At 49.2% G+C, this 26,111-nt stretch overlaps 1 protein-coding gene across 9 annotated transcripts in view; it reads left to right on the top strand.

Annotated features, from left to right (window-relative positions):
* The window catches only part of Tenm2 (teneurin transmembrane protein 2), a 621,032-nt gene that overhangs the window by 522,877 nt on the left and 72,044 nt on the right, over window positions 1–26,111 (top strand). For all 9 annotated transcript variants that reach the window (XM_047555832.1, XM_047555823.1, XM_047555824.1 and 6 more), the window contains one exon: window positions 12,837–12,983. In XM_047555832.1, coding sequence (XP_047411788.1) covers window positions 12,837–12,983 — 147 coding nt within the window. The remainder of the gene's footprint in view (window positions 1–12,836; window positions 12,984–26,111) is intronic.

Raw genomic sequence — 26,111 nt, forward strand, 5'->3', positions numbered from 1 at the left:
ACATGGAAAGCCCTTTGGAAGGCGAGGCGGGGGCGGCGCCCCTTCTCAGGCCCAGCCGCAGCCAGCCGAGTGGAGCGCCATGCTTGTTCTGGGGTGCTGTGTTATGGGTAGTGTGTTTTATCCTCTGCTTTTATATCTCGAAAACCTGCCCTTCCAGAGACATGGGTGGGAATAACCTAAACACCTCTAGAATCAGCCCTGCCACAGGGCCACAGCTGGTGCCCTTCCCCAGCCATTACCTTGGCTTACCAGGATATCCTGGCCAGCTTCCAAGTTCTGTCCTTGCCTGTCCCCAATCTGTTCTCCAACCAGCACAAAGGGACCCGCCCCACTTCTGCCCAAAGTCCCTGGTGACTTGTTTTCATTCAGAATGAAGCCAATATCCCTACAGTGGCTGAGGAGCCTTTACCCCTGGCTGCTCTGCTCCAGCCACACTGGCCACCTGGCTGTCCTTCCAACACTCCGGCACTGTCATGCCTTCTTCTGTCTGGGCTGCTGCCTCCCAGTCCTTGGCATGACATGCTTCCTCTTCTCCTTCACGTCACCTTGTCAGCAAGGGCTTCCCAGACGCTGTACAAAACAGCCATCTCCACCCACCCTGGTCTTTCCCATAATAGTTACCACCATCTGACATATGTGATTAATTTTTTTGTTGACTGTGGTCTCCTGTCAATAGAATGTAAGATCTTTGGGGCTGGGGTGCAGCTCAGTGGCTCAGCATTTGCCTAGCACACAGGAGACTCTGGTTTCCATCTCCCTCCCCCCAAAATGGCATGTAAGGTCTTTAAGAACAAAACTTTGTCTCTTTCATTTATCACTCTCTGTCAGGTGTCTATAAAGTACTTGGTACATAATAGATGCTCAAGAAATATTAAGGAATGAGAATATGAACTCACAGGTCTACCATAGAAATCACATCGTAACCACTCAGCAAATGCTTAATGTGGGGTGCTGTTGCTACCTTAGAAGTCCTTTCAGCCCTTGATTCCCACACTCTAGACTCATTGAGGACTAGGGACAGAGCAGGAAGACCAAGGCCCATTCTCAACTGGGGACCACCATGCCATGCTGAGGCTGCTGCCTTGCAGGATTGTCATGGTGCATAATCTGGTCCTCAGCTTCAGAAGCTCCACTCTGTTGGTGCCAACAGTGAGGGAACTCTGTGCTGACCCCCTCACACTACTGAACTCACACCTCAACACCCAGGAGCAATGTATTCATCCACCGTGAAGAACCCTGGCCATTGCGGAGCATTCTTTCCCTAAAGGGAAATCTATATGGTAGTGAAGTTGAAAGTCAGAAGGTGGCTTGGGGGACAGGCCGGTCATCCCTCAGTGTCCACAGGGGTGGGCTTCAGGGCCTGTGGGTAGCAGAGTCTGAGGATGCTCAAGAGCCTCACTGAGCATGGTATTTGCATGCAACCTGTGCACACCCTCCCAAGGAGCTTAAATCCTCTCTAGGTGCCTCATGGTACTCAATACAAGGTAAAGCCATAGGAGACTGTATTGCTTAGGGCGTGATTTCAGCGTAAAAGTCCACACGCATCCAGTGTAGACACTCCAATTATGTTCACTCCAAGGTTGATTGAATCTGAGGTTGCAGAACCCCTGGGAACCAAGCCCTGACTCTAAGACATTCTGAGGCAGCTTTCTCCTGCAGAATGCCACCAGGCTGGATGGGAGCCAAGCACCCAGGCTCAGGAAAGCCTGGGTTCAAACCTCCATCTTCCACTTGCAGTGACCATGACCCTAAGCAGGTTAACTTTACGGAGCTTCAACATTTTCAGTCACAGATGATATTAATACATACTCCCTAGGGTTCTGGTCTCGGTGCAATAGCACAGATGTCAACTGCTGAGCTCCTGGTGGGTGCTCCTACCTGGCAGCTGCTCCGGTGTCCCTCTTCTCAGGGGACAAGGACATGCTCTCTTCCAAATAGACCCTGACTCTTGCCCCCCAGCTCCCTGTCCTCACCCCAAACAGATCACCCACTTCTGTGAACATGCTTTTCTGAGCCTGGGTGAGATCTCCACACCCATGGAGTTTGATATTTTTTGCACACCTCTTGCGTTTCCAGGGGAGTCCTGCAGAGAACCTGTCCTGTCCATTAAGAGCACATGTCACTCATGGAATCTTCAGGAAATTACCTCATTTTTTTTATTTCCATGTAAGTCTCTGGGTGGCACCTCTTGGGGTCTTGGCCATACTGAATATACCAGTCCCTCCCCCTCCCTTTTTTTTTTTTTTTTTTTTTTTCTTGAGGCTCTTTCTCACTATGTGGTCCAGGCTGGCCTTGAACTTGTGGTCCTCCAGCCTCGGCCTCCCAAGTAGCTGGGATTACAGGTTTGCACCACCACTCCTGGCTCTGGAGCTATATTAAATGATAGCACACAGTCCCTCCTCGTGGCCAATGCAGGTGCAGCGCAAAGCCCTAAACCACGAAGATCAGGCTACTTCCAATATCAACAGTAGTAGCCGTCTGTCATGGAACATTTACTATGTGCCACACACTACCTTTTCTCTCATTTAAACACTCTCTGGGAGAGGTACTTTAATGGCTCTGATTTTACAGGTGAAGAAACTAAGAAATGAAAGAGTGTGTGATTTTTGCCCAAGAGTGTGCAGCCAAGAGGTCGAGCTGAAATTTAAACCCACGCACCTGAGACCCCCATCTTCACCCTCTAAGTCTGGGCAAGCCTTCCCACCCTGGAGTCTCCACCTGCTGGTTCAACCAACCGCAGATTGGAAAGCAATGCACCTATGCTGAACATGCACAGGCTTTTTTCTTGTCCTTTTTCCCTCAGCAGTAAAGTTGAACACCTATTTACAAAGGATATGCATCGTAGTGGGAATTTTAAGTAATCTGGAGGTGATTTAAAGTGTACAGGAGGGTTGCATAGGTTCTGTGCAAATGCCAGACCATTCTACATAGGGGTTTGAGCATCCAAGGATTTTGGTCTCTGAGGGGGGGAACCTGGGAAGAGCCCTTTCTGGAAAGGAGGCATGAATGTCTGTCAGCTGCCACAACTGACTGATGCTTTAGCCCTGTAGGCTCTAGCAGCTACTGGGGAGCCCATACTAAGTACTGAACACGTGGCTAAGTACAAAAATTCCGTCCTTTCCCTTGCCCTTGGGGGCATTTATCGCTTCTCCACTTCCATGGCAGCTAATCAAAAGAGGCCAGGCCACACTTCCATCCTCAATCAGGACCAAATATCCTAGGCTGCCTGGAATTCAGGGATCCCCTGGGATCCAAGATTTCAGTACAGGAGCCTGGACAGTCCTGGGTGAGCTGGGGTGGCTGGTCACCCTAGCTGAGAACAGGACTAGGGAGCCCATTCTCCTATTGTCAAGCCCTGGCTCCACCACTCTGCTTCCCTGGCCAAGTGACTTAACTTCTCTGTGCCTCAATGTCCTCACTGAAAAATGGGACTAACAATAGCACCTGCACCACAGGGTGACTGTGACCACTCGTGACCTAATGCACCAGGCTGTGGAACGCCTACGAGGATTTCTATTACCGTTGTTATGACATAAAAAGCTGCCTAGAATTCAGAATTTCAATCCTGGGGCAGATTCTTTCCTAGCCCTTTCAACATCTATAAGAAACAAACATTTAGTGATTTCTTTACAATTCCCGAAACTGTGCAGGGAACAAAAAAAAAAAAAAAAATGGCCATTTATTGTTGGCCTGATTTTACACTAGTTAAAAGAGAACCATCAGCCTGCAGAAGTAACAAGCCCGTGCCCACAGGCCTCCCAGGTGTTATTTGTATTTTTATGACCCTCCTGTGGCTATAAGGATGCTCAGTGGGTGTAGAAATTGGATGGTTAAAAATAACAAATAAGAAATCAAAGTCGCGCCTTGTCCCTATTTCCATACCGGTAGGCACCACATTCATTATTTGCTGGACAGCTGTGGGAATAAACAATACAAGGTACAACAACTTGATTGTCCTCCAAGAACCAAATTAAACCATTGGGCTTTCTTCTGTCATCCCTGCTTCTGTGTGGCTCTTGTCCCCTCTTAATCTACCAACGGGCCCTCTCCACTGCCTGGCTGGGTGTGCTGGCCTGTCTCTTTCGGTCGGGGCTCTCTGCTCCTTACAGGGGCCAGGCAGGGACCCATGCTGGCACGGGGACACAGGCCCTGTCATTAGCTTGGTTCTGGACCTGGTGCTGCCAGCAGCTGCTTCTCCTGCTGGGCAATTATCATCCTTCCAGGGACTTGGGGTGTGACCTGAGGGGAAGAATTTCCTTTTACCTGGCTGCTGAATCAAGGGCACAGCAAAGCAGCAAAGAAACGCACTGCTGGGGGTTTTCTGCATTCCTCCCACGGATATCTTTAATGCTGAACACAGGGGTGAGCGTTGGGAACACGGCCGTCAACAACAGAGCCTCCCACTCTAGAGGTTTCCAGGATCCCAGGACGGTGGGTGCTCAGCCTGTGCTGCGTGTAGGAATCACCTGGGGAGCTGAAAGAGAGAGAGGGAGAAGACGGCCTGGGGTGCAGCTGAGAGGCATTGCTTGTGCTCAGCATGAGCAAGACCTGGACTCAATTCCCAGCGCCAAAGGAAAAGAGGAAGACAAACACAAATGGCTGAGTCTCATCTTCAGACTGCCTTAATTGAGGTGGGATGCCTCGTGCCCACCCTGGGGATTCGTCAAGCTCCCAGGCCATGGTGTGTGCAGCTACATTGAGACCTGAGGCTCTGAACAAGGGAGCCATTGGAATTAGATTGGGTGCAGGTCCAGGAGGAGGAGAAGGAGCTTGGAAGGCACAGGATGGAGGACAGGGTGCCTGAGCCAGTTGAGCCCCAGATGAGAGGCTTTAGCCCAAGTGGGTGCAGGAAGCCCAGGTGAGGAAGAGGGATCTGCAAAAGCCCCGGAGAGAGATCCAGGCTGTCTGTGTGCTGGAACAAAGCGGGGAGCTGAAGCCCCGAGAGCAGAGCCGGAAGTGACGTGAGAAGAGACGGGAGAAAGCAGCGGGGCCCCAGAGATTTAAGACTTAATCCTAAAGCAGAGGTTCCTGCACAGTCACAGGCACACGGGGGCCCTGGAGGGCTTGTTGAAATGCAGGTGGCCGGCCAGCCCCCAGGTGCTGGTTCTGGAGGTCGGGATGGAGCCCCACAGAAGTGCAGTTTTAACAAGTTCCCAGGTGGTCCTGATGCTGCTGGTCCCAGGACCAGACCCGGAGAAGCACTGCTTTAACCTGAAGCAGGGGGTGAAGCACCCTGAGCACAGGCGTGGAACAAGGCGGTGTGTTCTGCAGCCCCAAGGGGGCCAACTCCAGGAACCCGCCCACCACTTCCTCCTTCCATTAGGTGAAACAGAATAAAGAAGAAAAGAGCAGTCACCCAAGGAAAGCACAGGCTTGTGCAGGACCATGGCTGGTTGATGATACCGACTCCACTTAAATTCCCAAGAAGGGTTCTTCCAAGTTCCTGCTGCCTCCAATCTCCTCCTCCCACAATCCTCTTCTTGAAAGAAGTCACACTGTATTAGCAACAGTCAGAAATGCAAAAATAATCAAAAAGATCAGGTGCATCTCCCTTTCCCCCTTCTCTTCAAAGGGGAAAGGGTGTTAACTTTTTTATTTCAAGTTCATCATTTGCTCTGTGGCCAAGGCTGAGCCCACATCCTGGCTCTTCCCAGGCAGACAGAAGTGATGCTGATCAGTGAGAATCCAGGTGCATCCAGGAAACTGTGGCATCGACAGCTGGAGCCAAATTTATGTCACCTTCCGGAGGCTCTGCCGTTCCTGCTGCTGTGGCGGGGTGGAGGGAGCAGAGGGACATTTCCTCTTAGGAGCAAAAGCCAGTTTCTTCTCTGCTGTAGACCAGGTGAAGAACTCTGGTCCTCCCAGCACCTCCTCCTGCAGACCCTCGAAGACATACAAATGCTGCTGAAACAGGGAGACTTTCCACCATCCCTAGTAAAGCAGAGAGAGCCGTTCAAGTGCACGTTCACAGCTGCAGGTGCACACCAACTTGTGCCTAGAAACAGAGAGACCCTGAACTGCTCCCTCTTGCACACGTGGGTGAGCAAGGGGAACAGCTCTGCCCTTTTCTAGAGACCAGAATGCTTTTTCAGCAGCTAATCTTCTAAAATTAGTTGAAGGTCTCTCCTCGAGTGTCTCGAAACATCAGATTAATTTCTGAGCACGGCCCCCTGGTGTTTAGTATCAGTGGCTACCAGAACCCTGGTGATCCCTGATCCCCAACACTTTGGCTGTCTCCACCTAGAGAGAGCTCTAGAGTAGAACGGCAGGCTGCAGTATCGAACATTTCCAGGGAGTGTCCTGCTGAATCCCAGCAATGCACAGCCCCAGGGGAACAGTGATATTTGAAACAGCTGCAGAGGAGGCAGGAGCCGCGTCCCTAATTAAGTTACTATGCAGAAGTACAGTTCTTCCCAGTAGAAAAGGCATCATTTCTTCTCCCTTCAAGGCGCCTATGCTCACAGTGGCCGTGAGCTGCAGCAGATCATCTTCTCACTCAACTGGAGAAAGGTGGCATTTCCAGATTTGGGTCTGGTGGTCACAACGGGAAGGAGGATTTCCTAGGACATGACACAGTCACAGACAGAACTTCCAAGAACTCCCTCCCTCAGTTTTTAAACTTGAAATAGGATAGGTTCTTGTTTTCTTCCTGGTCTGGGAATAAGGCAAAGAGAAGTGATTAGCACCTCAGGCTATTCCCTGCAGAAAGAGCTGCCCCTGATTATAATATTTGTAGTAACCACGACTCTATCATCTCTACCAGTGATATGTACTCAAGTGAACGCTTACAGTACACCAACTTCTACTAAAACTTTCATCCTCGTCATTTCCCTGAACACCACTGGCCTCTGTATAAAATAGAGCTGTCTGCATCACCACTAGGTTATTCGATCAACAAACATTTATTGAGTGTCTGTTGCAGGCCAACCATCCTTCTAGACCTTGAGGATATCTTAATGAACAAAGGAGATGACGATTTCAACCTGCTTGGAAGCTGTATTCTATTGGGAGACAGAGTGTATAAGATTAGTTGGTTAAATATATGCTTTTACCAACAGGCTGAGACTCAGAGAGGTACATCAACCAGCCCAAGGTCACACAGACAGCAAAAGGCAGATCTAGGTTTCGATCCCAGAACTCTCTGGCTCCAATTCAGGTTGGGGTTTCACCCAAGGGTTCGTCCCCGACTGGAATGGCTCTCCTAAGGGTCTCTTGGACCTTTTGCTGTCCCTGCACTTGCGCGACCTGCTTTGTGCTCTCCCCTGCATTGCCACCTGGGCAGCTGCTGGCTCCGTGCTTTTCTCAGGTGTGCTCAGAGTTGAGCGTTAAAATCCCATTTCTCTCTCCACACCCCTTGTGCAATATTAGCCACTTATTTCCACCTCTAAATTGCCACACATGGCAGAACACGTCTTGATGCTTTTTTAGAAAAGCTTTTTATGGTAATTATAGCTTTCTTCAAGTGCATTTATGCTCCCCTTTTTACTGTGCTATAGACATTATTTTGCTCAGGCCTAATTTTTGTTAAGGCAAAAAGGCTGCCTACCTGGTAACTGTCGACGAGAAACACCCCCCACCTTTTCTCTTCTTCTTTTAAAGTGGTTAGTACTTGGGTGTAGGGAAGTCTTGGAAATCATTCCATATTCTTTGAAGATGCTGATTGGAGTCAGATGTCATCCATTCGTTCATTCCCTCCAACTACGTATGGAGTACTGGCAATACAGGAGTAAATAAACTAGACATGTCCCTCACCTGGGTGGTTTACACCATAGCAGGAGTGCCCAGGGCAGCTGTTCAGTTGTATACTGCACAATTCTAAGGGTGCCCTTTAAATTTTTTTTGCACAGTTTCTTTTTTCTTTCTTTTTTTTTTTTTGGAAGGGGAGGATGGGGTACCAGGGATTGAACTCAGGGGCACATGACCACTGAGCCACATCCCCAACCCAGTCCTGTTTTGAATTTTATTTAGAGACAGGGTCTCACTGAGTTGCTTAGTGCCTCACTTTTGCTAAGGCTGGCTTTGAACTCACGATCCTCCTGCCTCAGCCTCCCAAGTCACTGGGATTACAGGAATGTGTCACGCCCAGCATGTGCACAGTTCTTATGACAATTTTCCAGCAGGTGACAAGGGCTGCCCTGTGGCCTAGCCAGCATCAAGGACGTGCTGGGCAGCGCAGAACAGTATGGGGGGACAGTGTAGTAGAAGGAACAGGGTAAAGGGGCGATGACCACTAGGTCCTGGAGCCTTGGGAAGGCATACACGAGAGGGACCTCTGAGTGGGGACCTGAAGGATGGTTAAAGTTAGGGAGATGGCGGAAGGGAAAAGGAGAGGGAAAACCCAAGATGTGTTGGGATAGGCTGAGGCGTTAGGTCTGTGAGCTTGTGAAGGACTCAGACTTGACCCAGGGACCAATGGAAAACTATAGAAGTGCTTTCAGCAGTGTCCAGAATGGAGAGAAATGAATGATAGTGCAAGACTAGAAGTAGGAGGCCAATGAGGAGGCCTTGACAGGAGTCCAGAGCAAGGTTAGGATGGCATGGGTTAAAATAGTGGCAGTAGGGGTGGGAGTGTAGGGCAGATTCCAAGATATTTAGGAGGAAGGACAGGTAGGACTTTGTGTTAGTCTGTTTTGCATTACTACAATGAAATACCTGAGGCAGGTTAACTTTATAAAGAAAAGAGGTTTATTTAGCTCACTGTTTTAGATACTGAAAGTCCAAATGGCATTATGTAGGCTCTGGTGAGGCCCCCCTTGGCTGTATCACTTTATGGTGGATGCCATCTTGGGAGCTCATGCAAGAGGAAGAGACTGCATCTCAAACCAGGAAACCAGATAGATATTGGGGTCCCACAGTCCCTTCCAAGGACATGCACTCCAATGCTCTAAGGAATTCCCACTAGGTTCCATGCCATCTCCCACCACCACATTGAGCACCAGCTTCCAACAGTGAATCATTCAGACCATATCCATCTATAGCAGACTTCTCTATAGCAGAGGAAGATCAGCAAGACGTGGTTAGGATTAAATTTGAAAATGAGAGAAGCTATGGGAAGGAGGAGGTAATTATGAACCACACTGAGGTTTCAGTTTGGAGAAATGGGTCCCTGGAGGTGCCATTCATTGAGGAAGGGATCAGAGTTTGTGGAGAGGAGAGGGAAAGAAGTGGAATTTTGTCGAGTTTGAGATGCTTATAAGCAGTGAAGAGATGGGAATGCTGAGATGCTAGCTGTAATCCAGGTCCAGGGCTCAGAGGGTTGGAATTGAGTCAGGAATCATCAGACTCCATGGGTGTGTTTGGTGTTTTGCAAAGGTTTTCTTATTTCAAATTTCTAAATTTGCATCAGCTCTATAGGTTGGAAGACCACAAACCCAGTCCAAGATTCTATTGTGCCCTTGAAGGTTCTCCCTGGGAAGAGGACTTTTGATCTTGGAGACAAGGTTCCCACTATCTTCTCCTGATTCTTAGAAGAGTGTCTAGAAAGGGACCAGGCTGAAATGACACAGTACCATTTGGTGTCCATTCAGTCAAGCACCCTCTCTGTCCCCGAGACCAGGCCTTGGCATCCAGCAGCAAACACCAGATGGCTGAAGCCTGTGCCTGGGGCAGAGTGCCTGGACTTCAGTACTACTGACATTTGGGGCCGTATCATTCTTCGTCATAGGGGCTGTCCTGTGCCTTGTGGGATGCTGGCAGCGTCCCTGGTTTATACCCACTAGATGTCAAATGTCCTCTTCCCCAAATGATGACGATCAAAAATCTCTCCAGACATTGCCAAATGTCCTGGGATGGGGTTGGGGCCGTGCACACAAATTGCCTCTGTTGGGAACCACTGGTCTAGGGTCAGGAGAGAGCCTGCAGCCTGCCGGCAGCCAGGTCTCCCTTACTGCATCAGCAAGGAACCCAACAGGTGCAGCTTGCAGGTCTCTCAGCCAGGGGTCTTACAGGTAGGCACTCAAGAAGTCAGCAGAGTTAGCCCAAAATCCGGAAGACTTCATCCAGGAGACTTGGTGGATGCCCAAGGATGAACCCGTAAGCCCAATCCAACTTCAGTTAGAGCGTCCTCTCCAGAGAAAGCCGCCACCTGAGGCCTGTCTGCCCTCCAGACTAATTACTTCCTACGTTTTGTTTTTCCTTAAGCAGAAGCTGGCTTTGCACTTTACAAACACAAAGAATCACCTCCTCAGAAGGCCACCTGCAGAATGAACTTGCGCTGGGGTAGCTTGGGGTTGCCTAGCAACGCCACGCACCTACCAAGGCTGCTTTCTTCCTCTTCGAGCTAAAAGCAAAGTCCTGTCCATTAATTCCCAGCTGCCCTGAAACTTCTCAGAGATTCGCCGGCACCCCCGCCGTTGGTGTTTGCGTCTTCTTCACATGATGTGCAGAAAACCCGCTTCTGTGGTCTGTTTATCTCCCGTCAGTTGGTCTGGGGGTGGGGGAACAGGAGAGAAAGAGAAGGGAAGAAAGACCCCATTCGCTCTAGGAGCGTACATATTTTGAGTGCGGTATTTCTGACTGACATGCTGGCGCGTTCTGCAAATTTAAATTTTATGTAGTGGACGTGGGTTTCCTACACAATGAGGCTGCTGTGGAGACTCTGGGCATGATTTTAGTCAGTCATGAGACCTCAAAGTAGCTAAATAACAAAGCACATATAATAGAGAGCATGCTGAGCCGATGTCACTGGCCTGTCATTTAGTCCCTTCTCTTTGATCCCTTCCCCAACACTCCACTGGTGGAAATTGCAAAGCTGGAGGGGGCTCGAGGTTGGAGAGGATCTCTCTGCCCTGAGAACCTGGGAAATGTCCCTCCGGTGTTTCCTCCTGAGTTCCATTTTGCTCCTGCAGAAATGTTTGTGGCACTCCTCTGAGAGGGGAGAAGACTCAGAGCACTGTGACAGTGTATCCAGGGGGCATGTCTGTCGCTCCACAGGCAGGGTGACAGTCACCTGTTGGTAAGGAAAGGTCTGGAAACCTGACTCGAGGCTTTGTAAGGATAGGTGTGGAAACCGAGCCAGCTCTGCCCGAGGTGTGCACAGCCACCAGACATGTGCACTTGGTTTGCATGCTGGGTCATGCCAAGAAGGGCAGCAAGAGAATACAGAAGGTTCCCTGCAGGCAGCTCAGCTTCCGACAGAGACTGTCCCCATAGGACTCCTCCGTTGCTTCTCTGGGATCTGAATCCAGATGGCATTCTGGAGAGGATGGGCCACCACAAGCTTTGCGAAGTCAGACTCTTCTTAAAGATATGAGGCTCGCTGGCAGACCCTCTAGATCTTTCTCCCTAGGAGTCCTTTAATGCTCAGCCCTGCCACGTGCACACATGAGGTCTACCAGCAACCTCATGAGGGGATCCTTAGGAGAAGAGAGCAGGGTGCCAGGCGAGGGTCTTCAGAGGACTGGAGACCACGGAGGGGACAGAGGTGCCTTGGACTCATAAGGTTTCGACTCAGTTGCCTCTGTTCTTCCCAAGTTCTTCATTCCCCAGCCGTGGCCCATTCGGGCTGAATGTTGTGTGGTCTAAAAATAGATATAGAAAAAGAAGGAAATAGAGATGGTGGCAGAGGTAGAGATGAGATTCAAGATAGATATTCAAGGAAGTTACTTTCTGCGGACAATTAAATTAATGGTCGTCGGGGTATCATTTAAACAAAGTAGGAAAACATACCTAGGTGGCAAAACTCTGTAAATTTACCAGAAGTCATTGCATTGTGTACTTGAAACAGGGAATTTTATGGTATGTAGAGTATGCCTCAATAAAGCTGTTAGGAGGAAGAAAAATGAAACGTATCCAGGAACTCTGCACGTAGGTTTCATGAGTGTGGATGCATCTCACCATTCTGTGTCTCTCTCCGACTTACGAAGGGCAACTGGAGTTTCGGGACATCTCCCTGCTCTCTTGAGGGCCTCCCTTGTTCTTTCTGTACCCAGCCTCCCTTTGTCCAGGCTCAGCTCAGGAGAATAGTAGCTGCAATATCTCAGGTGCGAGAGCAATCAGCGAATGAGGTCGGTTGCCAATTGCACACACAGAAGGAAGTGGGGGGAAAAGCCATGAAGCAGGCATTGCCCGTGCTGGCCCGTTCTTCCTTATACAGAGTCCTCCAAGTCGCGGTCCAGGGCAGCCAGTACCAACTCCTCCTCCAGCCTCCAAATCCTGCAATATTTTAAAATCTGCCACAAATAGGTTGAGTGATAAGCAACCAACAATTTTTAAATGCCCCTGAAAACGAAATTTTACAAGAATAGGAAAATAGCCGAGCAGAGCCATCCAGTTCTTGGAGGGGGGAGCTCATTAAAGTCATATGTAAATCCATCTTTAAAATTCTGAAAGGTAGAGGGCATTTTGCCTGCATCCTGGGTCCGGTAGCGAGTTTAGGAGTAGAGAGGGTACTCCTAAAAAAAAGATAAAGGAAAATAAGAGGAGGGGAGAGAGAGAGCGAGGGAGAAAGGGAAAAAAGAAAAGAAAGGCAGGCTCCTTTCTGAGGTAGTGTCAATCCTGAACTAGTGGCCGGAGCCCGCAACCTGGCGAGTCTGCTTGTCAGCTCCGCCCGGCGTAGTTGTCTGGGATGTGCATTGAACTCCCCACTTTGGAAAGATTGCTCTGACCCCTGCACCCAGGTCAGTTATCACTGGGGATCCCCTGCATCTTCCACCCTCGTCCGTCTTGCAACTGCATGCGTGGCCTGCTGCCCTGATCTCTGGACGGCAGGTTCGGGCCCCACTGTGAGGCTGGCCCAGTGGCTGCCCTGCGGGCTTGCTCCCCCTTTGCATGGCTCCCCTGCCTCCCCGGCGCGGCCTCACGTCCCTCCTTCTCATTCTCTCCATTTTTCCAACCAGATGGCTGCCCTGATTTGTGCAACGGTAACGGGAGATGCACACTGGGTCAGAACAGCTGGCAGTGTGTCTGCCAGACCGGCTGGAGAGGGCCCGGATGCAACGTTGCCATGGAAACCTCCTGTGCTGATAACAAGGATAATGAGGGAGGTGAGCAAGCGTCTTCTAATTCCCAGCCCCTCAAGAGCAGAGTGTTGTATATGCTTTCGTCATGAGTCGTTTTCTCCTGAAAGACCTCCCCTATACTATTGTCAAATGTTGCCACATTTCCTTTGAAGCACATGCAGGACTCATTGCATCCTATACTGAAAACAGGTGAATTTTATGGTATGTAGATTATGGTATGTAGAGAATGGACATCCTTGGGGGCAGCAGGGACTCCTGGAGATGTGGGCTGTGGGCACTGGTGTTGGATGCTGGCTTTGGAACCTCAAGTACCACCCAACACTGCATGCAGAAAGGTAGCTGGTGCTGGCTCTGCCCTTGGAGTGACCAGTCCTGCCAGGTCTTTCCCAGCTGGTAGTTACTGTGAGGAACAACGGTGACAGCAGTTGGTACCTCACCCTGCACTAAGATGCATCCTTACATCCCTTGAGCTGTCACCTTAGATGTGAGGCAACCAGAACCTTGAGAGCAGTTAATACAACTACCAGTAGTAAACCTGGAACCCAGACTCAGCCCCGGATCCACCGCGCTTACTCAGATCTGTGCTCTACAAACTACAGTCACGGGCCAAATAGGTTCCTGAGCTAAATAATAAGCGGGGGAAAATAATCTAAAGAGTAATTTTTATGACATGGAAAAATTGTGTGGAATTTAAATTTCAGTATCCATAAAGTTTTTTCTAACCCACTTTACTAAAGTATGATTGACATATAAAAAGCTATACATATTTTATGTATGCATGCATCCTATGAGTTTGGGACTAAGGACACACTCATGAATCCATCACCACCATCAAGACCATAAACATATTCATTCCCTCCCAAAGTTCACCCCACCCTCTTTATTATTATTATTGTTATTATTATTATTTGGAAGTATTTGGGTTTTGTGGTTTTATCTTATGATAAAACCTCTCAGTGAATTTTAAGTATGCAATATGATATTGTTAGCTATAGACACTCTGCTGTATAGCAGATCTCTAAAACTAATTTATCCTGCATAAAGGAAGCTGTGCACCCTCTAACCTGCAACTTCTTATGTACTGGACAACAGCTGTGCCCGTTTGTCTTATGTTCTGTCCGTAGCTACTTCATCCTCCAGGTCAGTTGACTGGGCTCCCTGGGCCTTGGGAGAAGTTCGCCATGCACCCCCCCTTTATAAACCTCTGTGCTCTCACTGTGTTAACTCCTGACGGGGCACTAAGATTCTCGGGCTAAAGGGTCGAGTTAGCCCACAGGCCCCTGCTCCCCTAAGAATGCCATGCAGTGTCCCCCAAATATTAGTACAGGTGTGTGATCTGCACAAGCCAAAATGACTCACTGGCCAGAAATCACTGGACCAGGAGTTTCAAGTATAAGTGGAGCCATGAGTCCAATTATTTGATTTAGCAAAAATGTTTATGTCCCACTATGTGTCAGTTACTGAGCTCCAGGAGTGCCGAAGTCCTATTGAAGTCACTCCTGCCTCCAGAGCACCAATGACTCAGATTCAGGTGTCCACAGTGGGGTACACTCCACTGGGGTGACAGATGACAGTATTAGACATTCTATTTTTATTTTTTTTTTTATTTTCCTTCACCCTCTTGATGGACGTGTTGCCATTTCCACACTCTGTCACTGCCTTTGTACACACCTGTAATTTGTAAACAAACAGACGTACTGCTAGGGGTACACACTCGGAAAGGTCTGCGGGCCTCACGCAGCCTGCAGAGCTCACATCCATTCATTTTCTCTTTCCTGAAACGGAGCCAAAATAGCGAGCGCTCTAATTCATTTTTTAACAAGGTGAGGCACAACCACATAAGGCATTTTTCTCCAGAGTCAGAATCCAGTGACTTTTGCTGGTGAGGTTTGCTGTTTCGTTCCCGCTCCCTGATGATTCTGCTGAGCGCGGCCGCTGCTGACAGATCAGCTTCTCCTTCCTGGCTGCTTTCCTGCTCAGGCGTCAGCAGTGCATAGAGTAGCAAATTGCTGAGACGCAGCATGGAGGGGCCAGAAGCCGGTTCTGGGGACTCGGTCTCCCTGGGCCATCCTTCTTCCTCCTCCAGCCCTACCACATCCCCACCCCCACCAGGCCAAAGCCACATGCCTGCAGTGGTGGGGCTACAAAGGTACCAGGTCCCCTGACTGAAGGGCTCCCCAACAGGCACAGTTCCGGGTCCCTCCTGGCAGGCAGAACCCAAGCTTCCGAAAGGCAGAGGACAGAAGCCAATGAGGCAGTGATTATGCTAAAGACAATAATGGCCTTGTTGTGGGAACTATTAAAGCAAACCTCCCAAGGAAGTAATTAACCACCAAGAAAAAAAAGGCTCTGCACGGTGTTTATAAAAAGAAACTCCCGGTTACTTCAGAGTTGCTTATGTCAGGTGAGAGAGGCAGACTCGGTTCCCTCTCACCTGGCGTAAGCAATTCACAATTAACTGAGTTCTTTTTTTGGAGGAGATTCCTCGGTGCAGAGTATACTTTCCATGGTTAATTACTTTCCTAGGAGGTGTGCTAAGCACTTTGCTGTTTATAGATAAATATTAAAGTTGCTTCTCATCAACCCCAGATCCAGTCCTGCACTAATTACATGGGTTTTTTGTTTGTTTGGTGGGGTGGGAGTGCTGCCCCCATTCTGCCCTGGTTTGGGAGTCTCAGCAGAGACCATGTGGGTTTGGAAACCTGGCATCGGGTCAGAGAGGCATCCAGGCAGAACATGAATGCAGGCCTGGGAGCAGCTGCAGGGAACACGTTTGTTATAAATCCCATGAATGAGGAAAATAATCGCGCACTCTTCCAAAGTGGACTGGAAAAGGCAAATCACTTTTCGACCTAGAAACATTCTAGCTTTAAAAAAAAGTAAATCTCAATTTAAAGTGATTTAAAAAAAAAAAAAAAAAACCATGATAGATATAGATACAAATATAGATAGAGGCATTTGAAACCTTTAACAGCCTGTTACAATCTGGGTTCAACACTGCCCGAGAAATTGAAGCCCTGGTCTTTTTGTGCCACTGAAGTTCAGTTCTGAAGTTTAGTTTGCAGCAGAATCACCCCAAGGACTTGCTGAAATGCAGACGGCTGAGCCCCACCCAGCCCAAACTGCTGAATCCAGGGTGCAAGAATTGAATTACTGGTAAATCTCTAGGTGACGCAGATGCCAGTTTTCTTTGAGAACCAAAGTCCTGAGAAATCCTTTATATGTAATGAATTAATTTCTCTCCTTGGCATCTAGAAAGTGCCTTCTTTGGAAAAATTGAGAAATGTTTCCCTCCAATGTTTCCCTCTGCTGTCTGTGATATTTGGAGGAGAAAGGCCACCCCAATGGCTCTGCCTTAGAATCCCCCACAAAGCAATCTAGGCCAGTCCCTGTCTTCTCACCTCACTTTCCGAGTTCCCAACTCCCCAGCCGTGTGCCTGCTCACGTAGCCTCAGAAAGCAATGGCTGGTCCCTTCGGGACCAGCAGAGCCTGCCGTGGTCCCTGTGTAGGCAGTGGCAACAGTTCAGACAGACGTGCCAGCCGGGGACTGCCTTTTGAATAGTGAGAGAGCTTCACTTGAACCGCTCACCCCAATTTGAAAAAGAAGAGACTCGAAGAAATAGTTTTGCTTACAGAAGACAAATACCGGCTCATTAAAGTCTGAGGATACACACAACATGTGCACCAAGTGACAGGCAGATAATATTTAATTATCACCACCAAGGCAGAGGTGCGAGATTTGGTTCATCACAGCCAGGGGTAGGAGAGGGGGTGTAGATTTCCTCTAAAAGTGGGAGCTACAAGGTGAGGAGGCATCGCTAGACCGTCTGGCCCTTCCTTGTGCCCCTTTATCACCCAGAACCCAGAGACAGGAGCCCCAGCCTCTCCCACCCGTCTGTGGGCGGGGCTGAGCCAAGGTCATCCCATCAGCCCAGAGGTGGCAGGGCAGGGGAAGCCTATGTAGGCTGCCCTTGTCCGTGTCACTTCACGTCACTTCCTCTCAGATATCTTCACCTCCCCTTGGTTCTGTCTGAACACAACACTGAGAGACATCTCCCTCCTTCTCCTCCACTTCCTGATCTCTGGACAGGTGACAGAGCCTGGGCGACAATCAGCCTGTGTGTCTAGCTCTTCAAGTCTGCTGCCTTCTCAAGGTCTCGGTTTCCTTGTCTATAAAATAGGCAACATCGGGCCAACTCCACTGGCCGATGTGCTGTTGAAGTGAGCAGATGCTCCTCGTGTATCTTACAAGAAGCCTGGTCCCTACAGCACGTTCAGAAGTTGCTGCTGCGAGCATGAGTGTTATCAGTACTCACATCGTTATTTTCTAGAATGGAGACTGAATCTGTGTAGAAAGAGTCCAACTAATAATTTATCCAGTACACATAACCACAAAGGTTCTAACCGTGTGCTTATCAAATATGGGTAATGTGCAACCCCATGGGGAGCTTAAGTTAGATTTCTAGGCCCCTGCTTTTCCAGAGACTAAGCCGGGTCTGGGATCTAGGAATCTGCATTTTCTCCAAGCACCCCAGAGGATCTGACACAAGTGCTCCAAATAGCACATTCTGAAGAAAACCTCTTTCAGTAAAAACTTATTTCCTCTGGCCAACCCAGCTCATGTCCTACTGTCTGTACTCCAAACCTTTGCCCCTTGAATTCCCAGAACATGAGGGGTGAAGTGAGGAGGGGGGGGGGGGTTATTTCAAGAAAAAACAAATAAATAAAAAAAACATGAGTGCATTTTCATGGCTGAGTGAATATATAGGTATGCTTTAAAAGTGCTCTCCTTTGCTGGTGGGAGAGGTAACCAATGTTTATTTCAAAATTGTAAAAAGGCCTTTAACTGTCTGTCTTTAGGGATCCACCCATCCAATCCATCCAGTAGCTTGTTGGTTCATGGCTTAGCAAATATTCATGAGGGTACTTGGTGTTAGACACTAGAAACTGGCCTTGGAAATACAAAATCAAACATGACACGTGTCCACAGCTTCCTCTATGAGAGCATAGGATATATAAACACATTGTTATGTTTTCACAAACCAGTGTATAAGGGGTGACAGAGATGGAGCACCCAAGTTCAGTAGGAGCAAAGAGAAAGGACTAGCATGGAATGGGACACTCCCAGGACATGGGAGAGAGCCCATGCCACTGTCAAGTCCCAGGTTTGCCATCTGTCCCCAGGGGAGCCCTCAAAGCCACAGATCTCAGTAAGCCCTGGTGGGGGGCTCTTCAGCCACCTACAGCATCTTCATTTCTCTTCCTGAATTTAAAAACTCCACTCTGTCTTCCCTTCCGAGTGGTGTTTCCCACCCCCTCCCTCTGCGAGGTTTGCTTCCTTGTTTGCCTGCAAAGGAGGCTGCCTTGGGTTGAGAGTTGTGGACGCTGGCCCGAGCTCTGGGCACGCCAGCCAACGCTCTCTAGCCAGGTCTAAATGAGGAGAAATAACGCTGGAGTTTGTCCAGAGCACTTGGAACAGATGAACCCACCCCTCGCCCACTGCCTCCACCCCTCCCTCCCCATCCCTTCACCATCCAAATTGGTTTGACATGATTCAGAGATGCTATTTAGGCATCTATCTCACTTGTTAATTAATAACTCACCTTGTCTTTGCATTTAGTAGAGCCAAGCTAGGGGCCTGAAGGACTCTGGAAGAGTTATGGTTCTCAAGTCCAAAGAGTCCAGTTTCTTCCTCTGGTGAGGGATGAAGTTTGGTGAACCCATTGCAAATGCCTTGATTAATATGTGCAAATCATGTTGATGGATTGGTCGGGTGGGAGGCAGTTTAAAATAGGCAGTCTTGCTCTATTAATTGGGTTGGATGAGGATTCCCCTTGCAGTCCAAAGACCTTGTAGCAAATGTAGCTGGAACCATAAACAGAGGCCGTGGTTTACTCCCAGAGAGGAAAGCAGTGTATCTAATGCTTAGGAGGAGAACTTGGCCTTCAGGCCACTGCCAGTTGGCTGGGCGCTGGGTCTCTCTTCTTTGAGAGGAAGCAGAACTAGCCTCAGCTGAGATTCTAGAGGCGCACATGGCAGCAAGGGTCTGAGATTATTCTGGAGCTTTCCATTAAAACAAGATCTTTGACAACATGTGCATATTAGACTAGAGAATCATCAGTTTAGAAAACCAAATTTTGGGTTATAGTTTTGTTCTGCTGGAGTTTTTTTAAGAAAGATAAAACCCATTCTCCATTGCATATAAAAATTATAATCAGTAAGATTTTTAAAAGATGATACATGTCAAGTCCTGGATAATGGAAAGAGGCTCCTAATCCATCTGCCATTGCCCCACCCATGCTCTTGCTGCTCCCCCCAGCAGCCAGAGGGAAAGCTTTACATTGTAAATCAGATCCTTCAAGCCTTCAAAGCCTTCTTGTGTAGTTAAAATCAAATTCAAAATGTTGGTTTCACCTTGGTCTAGAGACCACCTCTGTGTCCCCTGCCTTCTGTCTGGCCAGTCCTCTACCATCTTCCCTAGAAGTGGGACTTCATCTCTGCTGGCCAGTCTTCTGGGCCCCACTGTTCCATGCTCATCCTCCCCAGGGCCTTGTCTGGTCCAAAACCAGAAATGTTCAACCCAGGCACAGTGCATGGTGCGCTCCTTCTCATCAACCCCTTTCAGCTCAAATGCCTCCTCCCCAGGGAGGGCTGGGTGGACACTCAACAGTCCCCCTCTGTTCTCTTGCCCTTTAATGTTCACCTAACATAAATGCCACACTCCTAAATCTAACAGGTGTGAGTCTTCATACTGGACTATGAATCCTCTGAGTCTGTTTCATCATGTCACAACTGTCCCTCTGTAGCCACGGGGGACTGGCTGTGAATACCAAACTCCAGGACACTGTCTTTCAAATCAAATGGCAAAGTATTGCATAGAATCCACCCATATATTCCCATGTAGTTGACGTAATCTCCAGATTACTGATAATACCTAACATAGTGGAAATGTTTTGTAAACATTTGCTATACTGTATTGTCTAGGGAATAATAACAAGAAAAAATTTGGTAAGGTTCAATATGGGCAAAAAATTTTTCTGAATATTTTTGACCTGTGGATGATTAAATCCATGCATGTGGAAGCTGAATCTAGGGAGAGCTAGTTCCATTTTACATACAAGGTTATGGATGCTCTAGAAAGCAAGACTCAAATAGGCCTTTCTATCAAACAATAGAAAAAAAAAATAGAAAATACAGCTTTTCTCCTCTAAGACCATTGTCTTAATTCTTCTAAATTACTAGCAACATCTGGACAGTATTTCTGAAGAAGATTCAAACAAGTACAGAATTTGTGTTGTTGCACAGAGCCCTCAGCAGAAAAAAAAAAAAAAATCACCTCCAAGATAAAACTTCCCCATTGACAACCTTCTCCCAGTAAGTTTAGTTGACTTGAATTGTTCAGAAAAAACAGTATTTAAAGTTCCTGAGTTTACTTAACACAACACCTTCAGTCTTTTCTAATCAAGTCTTTAGTACATTAAATGGTTATTAAGTGTCTCTTAAGGGATTATGTTTTTCCCTGATTAGATGACAGATCCAATATTCATCATAAAATTGTGATGAAAATGATAATCTGAAAAAAAATGTTAATCATTTAAATCACCCCAGATTTATTTTAGGGAATTAAAGGATTAAAACACAGATTTCACTGGTGGCCAAGAGGTAGCATTTATAGCATTATGTTGGCTTCCTGGCTTCCTGTCTTCCTGCCTCGGCCAGAGTCTCTGCCTGGATCGTAGCAAGTACCGCCTGCTTTCTGCCACCAGCATTTGACTAACAGCTTAAGGTCCTGGTGCCATTATTATTAGCTCTGTGGCTCCCACAGTCCAGGTCCAGATCGTTGGTTCTCTACCCAGGGCAACTGGACTCTCCAAGAAACATCTGGTGTGTCTGGAAGAATTCCATGAGGCACTACAGAGGGGAGATGCTGCTGGGATTGGGGGGTTGAGGCCAGGGTTATGGCTAAGTGTCCCCATGCGTAGGAATACTACCCATTGTAGAGGTTCATCAGGCCCCAGATGTCAGTGATGTCAAGGTTGAGAAATCTGGTGCAGATGTTAACATCTCCCGGGAATCTACCTGAGGAATCCAGATCATCCCCAGATTGATCTGATGCCAAGGGACATGATGTCCAAGGCCTGAGGAGGCACTGGGCACTTATAGGGGAGGTTAGGACTTTGCTAAGATTCTACCCTCATTGCCCCAATAAACCATGGCAATACTCGCAAGAGCCCTGAGACCCTCTCCTTATCCTTCCTGTATGCGCACCAAGAGCCACGGGATGGAGCAGCTTCTCCACGTCCCAAGCCAGAGCCTGGCCAAGCCAGGCTTGGAACCCAGCTCCAGAGCCCTTCCCTGCCCCTCCCAGCACCTGAGAGGCACACTAGGGGCAGGGCGGAGCAGACCCTGAGTACTAAAGCCACCTCCGCCCCTCAGAAACACGAATTCTTCAGCAAGCCGACAAAGACCCTGAGCGGCAGCCTCCTCCCGGCTCGGATCTGGAATGCGGTTTCCACCACCAAGTGCTTCTGCGCTGGAATGCCAGGGGCCGAGCGGGGGACGCGGAGCAGCTGGACTTTAAATAGCGAGGCTTTCTCGGCAGCACAGCAAGAGCAGCTGCCCGAGGCCTGTGCTCTTTTCTTTGGTTTTCCATCTTCTCAGCCAAGAGCTCTGGGGGATTGGAGAGGGGCCAGAGCTATGTGGCCAAATGTGAATCCGAAGGAAACCACAAGGTCCCCCAACCCTCTGTGCTCCATGCCTCCCCTTCTCCCCACTCACAGCGAAACCCAAGCCTCCGGAGGTATTTCTCTCCCTTTTCTGCCCTTAATTAATCGTTAGTTGCCCCCTCATACACCCCAGCTTCCTAAAATTCTGTGCCCACACACACTCAGGGACACTACCCCTTTCATTTATGGGAATCATGGAACCATTTCTTTTGTGATATCTGGATGCAACAAAGGCCAAATATGAAGTCCTTGGCAGTCCAAATCCCAGAGAGGCAAAGTAAGTTCTTCAAGGCCAAACAACAGACAGGGTAGACCTGGGACTGGGGGGTTCAAAGGGTAGGATGCTTTCTCTGTGCTATGCTGCCACCAAAAGGACCCAGTGACCCTCAGAAGGATGGAAATCTTTCATTACTGGTTTGAGCCAAGATCTATCTAGACCCAAGAGCTAAGCCAGGATGAGTGAAGATACCTGGCCTCCCTGAGAGCAAGTGCCCTCCAGCTTACCCCTCAGCCCCTCTCCCACCTCACCAAGGTAGCCTGCTCAGTCCACTGGTCATTGGCACTCGTAGGAATGAATGCTACTTATTGTAGAGGGTAGCATTCATCGAAATGAAGCAAACACCTTCCCCCAAGCCAGCTGCACTCCTGGATAGGATGCCCCAAAATTCATTTATGCATTCAACACAAGTAATTGAACCCCTATTCCTTGTCAGGGCATAGGAATGAATGAGACTCGGATTCTACCTGCAGAGACTCCACAGTCTGGGGGCGGGGAGCAGCTATTGAACCAGTAGATCAAGTCTCTGACAGCCACAGTGATGCACGCCTGTAATCCCAGCGGTTCAGGAGGCTGAGGCAGGAGGATCACAAGTCCAAGGCCAGTCTTACCAATTTATCAAGGCCCTAAGCAACTTACCGAGACCCTGTCTCAAGATAAAATATTAAAAAGGACTAGGGATGCGGCTCCATGGCTAAGCACTTCTGGGTTCAATCCCTGGTACCGGGAGTCTAAGAGTCTATGGCAGAAGTAAAGCCAAGGGGCAATGGCCACCTGGAGAATGGCATCAGAGGCTCTAAAGAAAGTGAGGTTGCACTTTCAGAGACGTGGAGGAATTCAGCCAGGAAGGAGGGGAAGCAATGGGGCGAAGGGAACAGCAAACGCGGAGGCGTGCAGCAAGAGACCGCAGTGCCTAGTGGGGACCCTGGAGGGGCTGGTGCCGTTGCAACGGAGTGTGAAGAGTGGAGGAGGGAGGCGTGGGCACAGGGCAGGAGCAGACTGAGCAGGTCTCGAGTGCCAGGCGGGGCACCGAGCATTCGCTTTTGCCTTCCTGCTTACTGCACGTTGGTCTCCAAATTCACAACCAGACAGAAGGCGGACGCACCTGCCTGCCGGGTCCCGGAGCACACACACTCTCACACCGCGGCCTTTGTTCATGTTTCCTCCATGCACTGTGTGCCTTTTTTCACACTCGGAGGCAAGAGCAGCCTGGTTGGATGGTGCAGAGTAGAGGTACTGGGGTCAGAGAGCTGTGAGTCACCTCCCAGCTTCTTCACTTCCAGTGGGAGCTTGGCCAAGCCACTGCAGCTCACTGAGCCTCAGCTTAGCCTCCGTTAAGTAGGACCAAGGCTGGTTCCTATCCGAAAGGGGTTGTTGGGTGTCAGTGGGTTAATGCATGCAAAACACGATGGCGGTCCTTCTGTGTCAGCAAGCGTCAGTCACAGGGAAGGCTTCATGCACCCTCACTTGCTGCTGCCTGAGATTGAATTCAGTGGGTCTGGTTTGGGGCCCAAGGATGTGGGTCTTTAACTAGAGCTTAGATGCTGCCGACGCGGAGAGTCACCAACACATCATTTTGACAGGAGCTCAAGTGCTGCCGGAGAGCGATTCCTCTCCGGGTGGCATCCCTGGGCCACCTCCTGGGGAGTCAGGCCAAGCAATTCTGCATCCTAAGGTGATGGCGTTTTGACTGGCACATGGCCCTTGGGGACATCCTTGGGCTCACTGAAGTCCATGTCCTTGAGGGCTGTTGATGGAGGATGGTGGTGATTCAAGAATGTCATAATAAAGGACAGATGTGGAACGAGCGGGCTGGGAGAGAACCATCCCTGTGCCCTCTGTGCGTTCTGGGGCATCTTCCTTTTCGCCCCTTGAGGACAGTACTTGCCTGGCCAGCAGGAGGCGCTTTGCCCTTTTCTGTTGGGGTCCATGAGCTTTGGAGTTAGGCAGACCTGGGTAGAAGCTCTGTGCACAAGGACAGCGACCTCATAGGCCTCTTGTGAGGTGTGACTAGAGAACTCTGAGAAAGCACCCTCATGCCACGTTATTTAAATGACAGCTTAAGTGTCGTATCTCCCAGTATGATGTAGCATCAGAGACTCTAAAACCATACTGCCCCCCAATCTGAAGCTCCTCCTATCCAGTGGTGTCTACATTTCAAGATCAGAACCCCTCTTTTGCCCCATTGGTAATCCATTTCCTCCCATCCCACCCCACTGGCTCGGGACGAAGGACAGCTCCCCTCAGAGATCACTGAGCAGCGGCTCACTGACATGCTCTGATTGCTTGCACGGGTTTTCAGAAGTCTCTGAATGAGTTGCCAAGGTTCAGAGGATTTTAGTTAACCAGCAAGAAACCAAGAGGCTGCAGGTCAGCTCGCCCAGCGTACAGAGCCAAGGGTGGAGCCCGTTCCTGCCCTCAGCGCCCCGCCCATTCTCCCAGGCCCTTCTTCTGAGAGTAGTTAGGGACCATGTTGGCTGGAGGCCCAAAGCTGCTGCGTCTGGAGTCAGGAAGGAGGAAGGGAATCTGGACGACAGGTGCAGGAAGGGGAAGGTGCCGTCGTGGTCAAGCCTCCACTGCTGTTATTTCTGCCGTGTTCTCATAAAACCCACGGCTCGTCAGGGCCAGATCCACAGTGAAAATTCCAGCCCAGCTGCAGCCCATCACCCAAAGCCTTGGCCCTCTGATGAGCAACACTGAGCCATCATCTCCCCACTCACACCGTTCCAATTTTTCTTCAACTTGCCATCTTTGTCTGCGCATGCCGCCACACACATTTCCAAGGGATTCCTTGCCTGGTTTTTGTGTTCCCTGTTCTTAAACATCAAAGAAATGAAGTTTTAGTATCTCCACCACCTCCACCATCTCCACCATCTCCACCATCTCCACCATCTCCACCATCTCCACCACCTCCACCATCTCCACCATCTCCACCATCTCCACCATCTCCACCATCTCCACCACCTCCTCCCAGACCTTCAACAGGCCGAGCGATTGGTCCTCCAGCTTCTGCTCTGTTCCAGAGGGTATCACACCCCCAAACCTTCCCAGGATGCCTTGTCTCCCCTGGGGATGGTCCAGGATGCTGTACAGCTTCTATGGCTCTGCACAGCAGATCACTGCTTGGGTGCTGGTCCCTCCCTTCCTGTCCCTCATTCTGCCCCACACCAGCCTTCTTGCTCCTACAGCTCACATGACAGTCCCACCCTGGGCCTTGTGCTTGCTGTCCCAGCTACCCAGAAGGCTCTCCCCCTTAAAGCATGGTTATGTCCTCAGCCCATGTGGGTTTCCACACAAACATCACCTCTTCCTAGAAGTTCTCCCTGACTCCTCTGTCTACACAGGCAGTCTCCTCCTCCAACCATCTTGCCTCACCCCCTTTGATGTCTTCAAAACTCTGTCCCTCTCTCAATGTCTATAACGTATTCGAGTATTTATTGCCTGTTTCCCCTCCAGCATCTACGTCCATGATCACAGGTCCTTAGCTGTCTTGGTCAACGAGTGGCTGCATGCACTGGCTGAGTGTACACTTTGGTGAGAGGCATTTGGGGTAGGAGGCAGACACCTTTTTATTCAGTAGATCGTTTAAGGATGAATAAATTTCATTTTGGGATTTTAAATAATGCATTCAATGACTCTTGAGTCACTAAATACCACTGATACCATTTTACTGTGCAAAGAAAATACAAATGTAATACACATTTTTTTTTTTCAGTAAGACCTGAGCACACAGAGAAGCCAGTCTTCTCTCTTTTCAATGTTGTCCCACTCTGCACAGTGACTTTGCATGGTTGAGGCAGGAGGTATGTGCACCCTGAGTCCCCCTTTGAAACCAGAGGAAAGGCAAAGCCTGCCAAGGATCTGTTCACCCTGACCTCCCAAACCACGGCTGGCGTGAAAGGCATGGATAGTGGGACAGAGCGGCAATCTTGAGCCTGGGCCACGTGTGAATCCCAGCCTTTCCACTTCCCGGCGGCTGCCTGACCTTACTTTAGTAACTTAACTCTCTAGGACCAAGTTTCTCCATCTGTGACATGGGAATACACAAATGATTGCCATGCTCCAAAAGCTTCTGATTGCAGTTTACTTAATCTTGCACAATACCCTATAAGCTAGTATGATTATTATTTCCACTCTACAGATGAAGA

This window comes from Sciurus carolinensis, chromosome 6 (genome assembly GCF_902686445.1).
Source record: "Sciurus carolinensis chromosome 6, mSciCar1.2, whole genome shotgun sequence".
Taxonomy (NCBI): domain Eukaryota; kingdom Metazoa; phylum Chordata; class Mammalia; order Rodentia; family Sciuridae; genus Sciurus; species Sciurus carolinensis.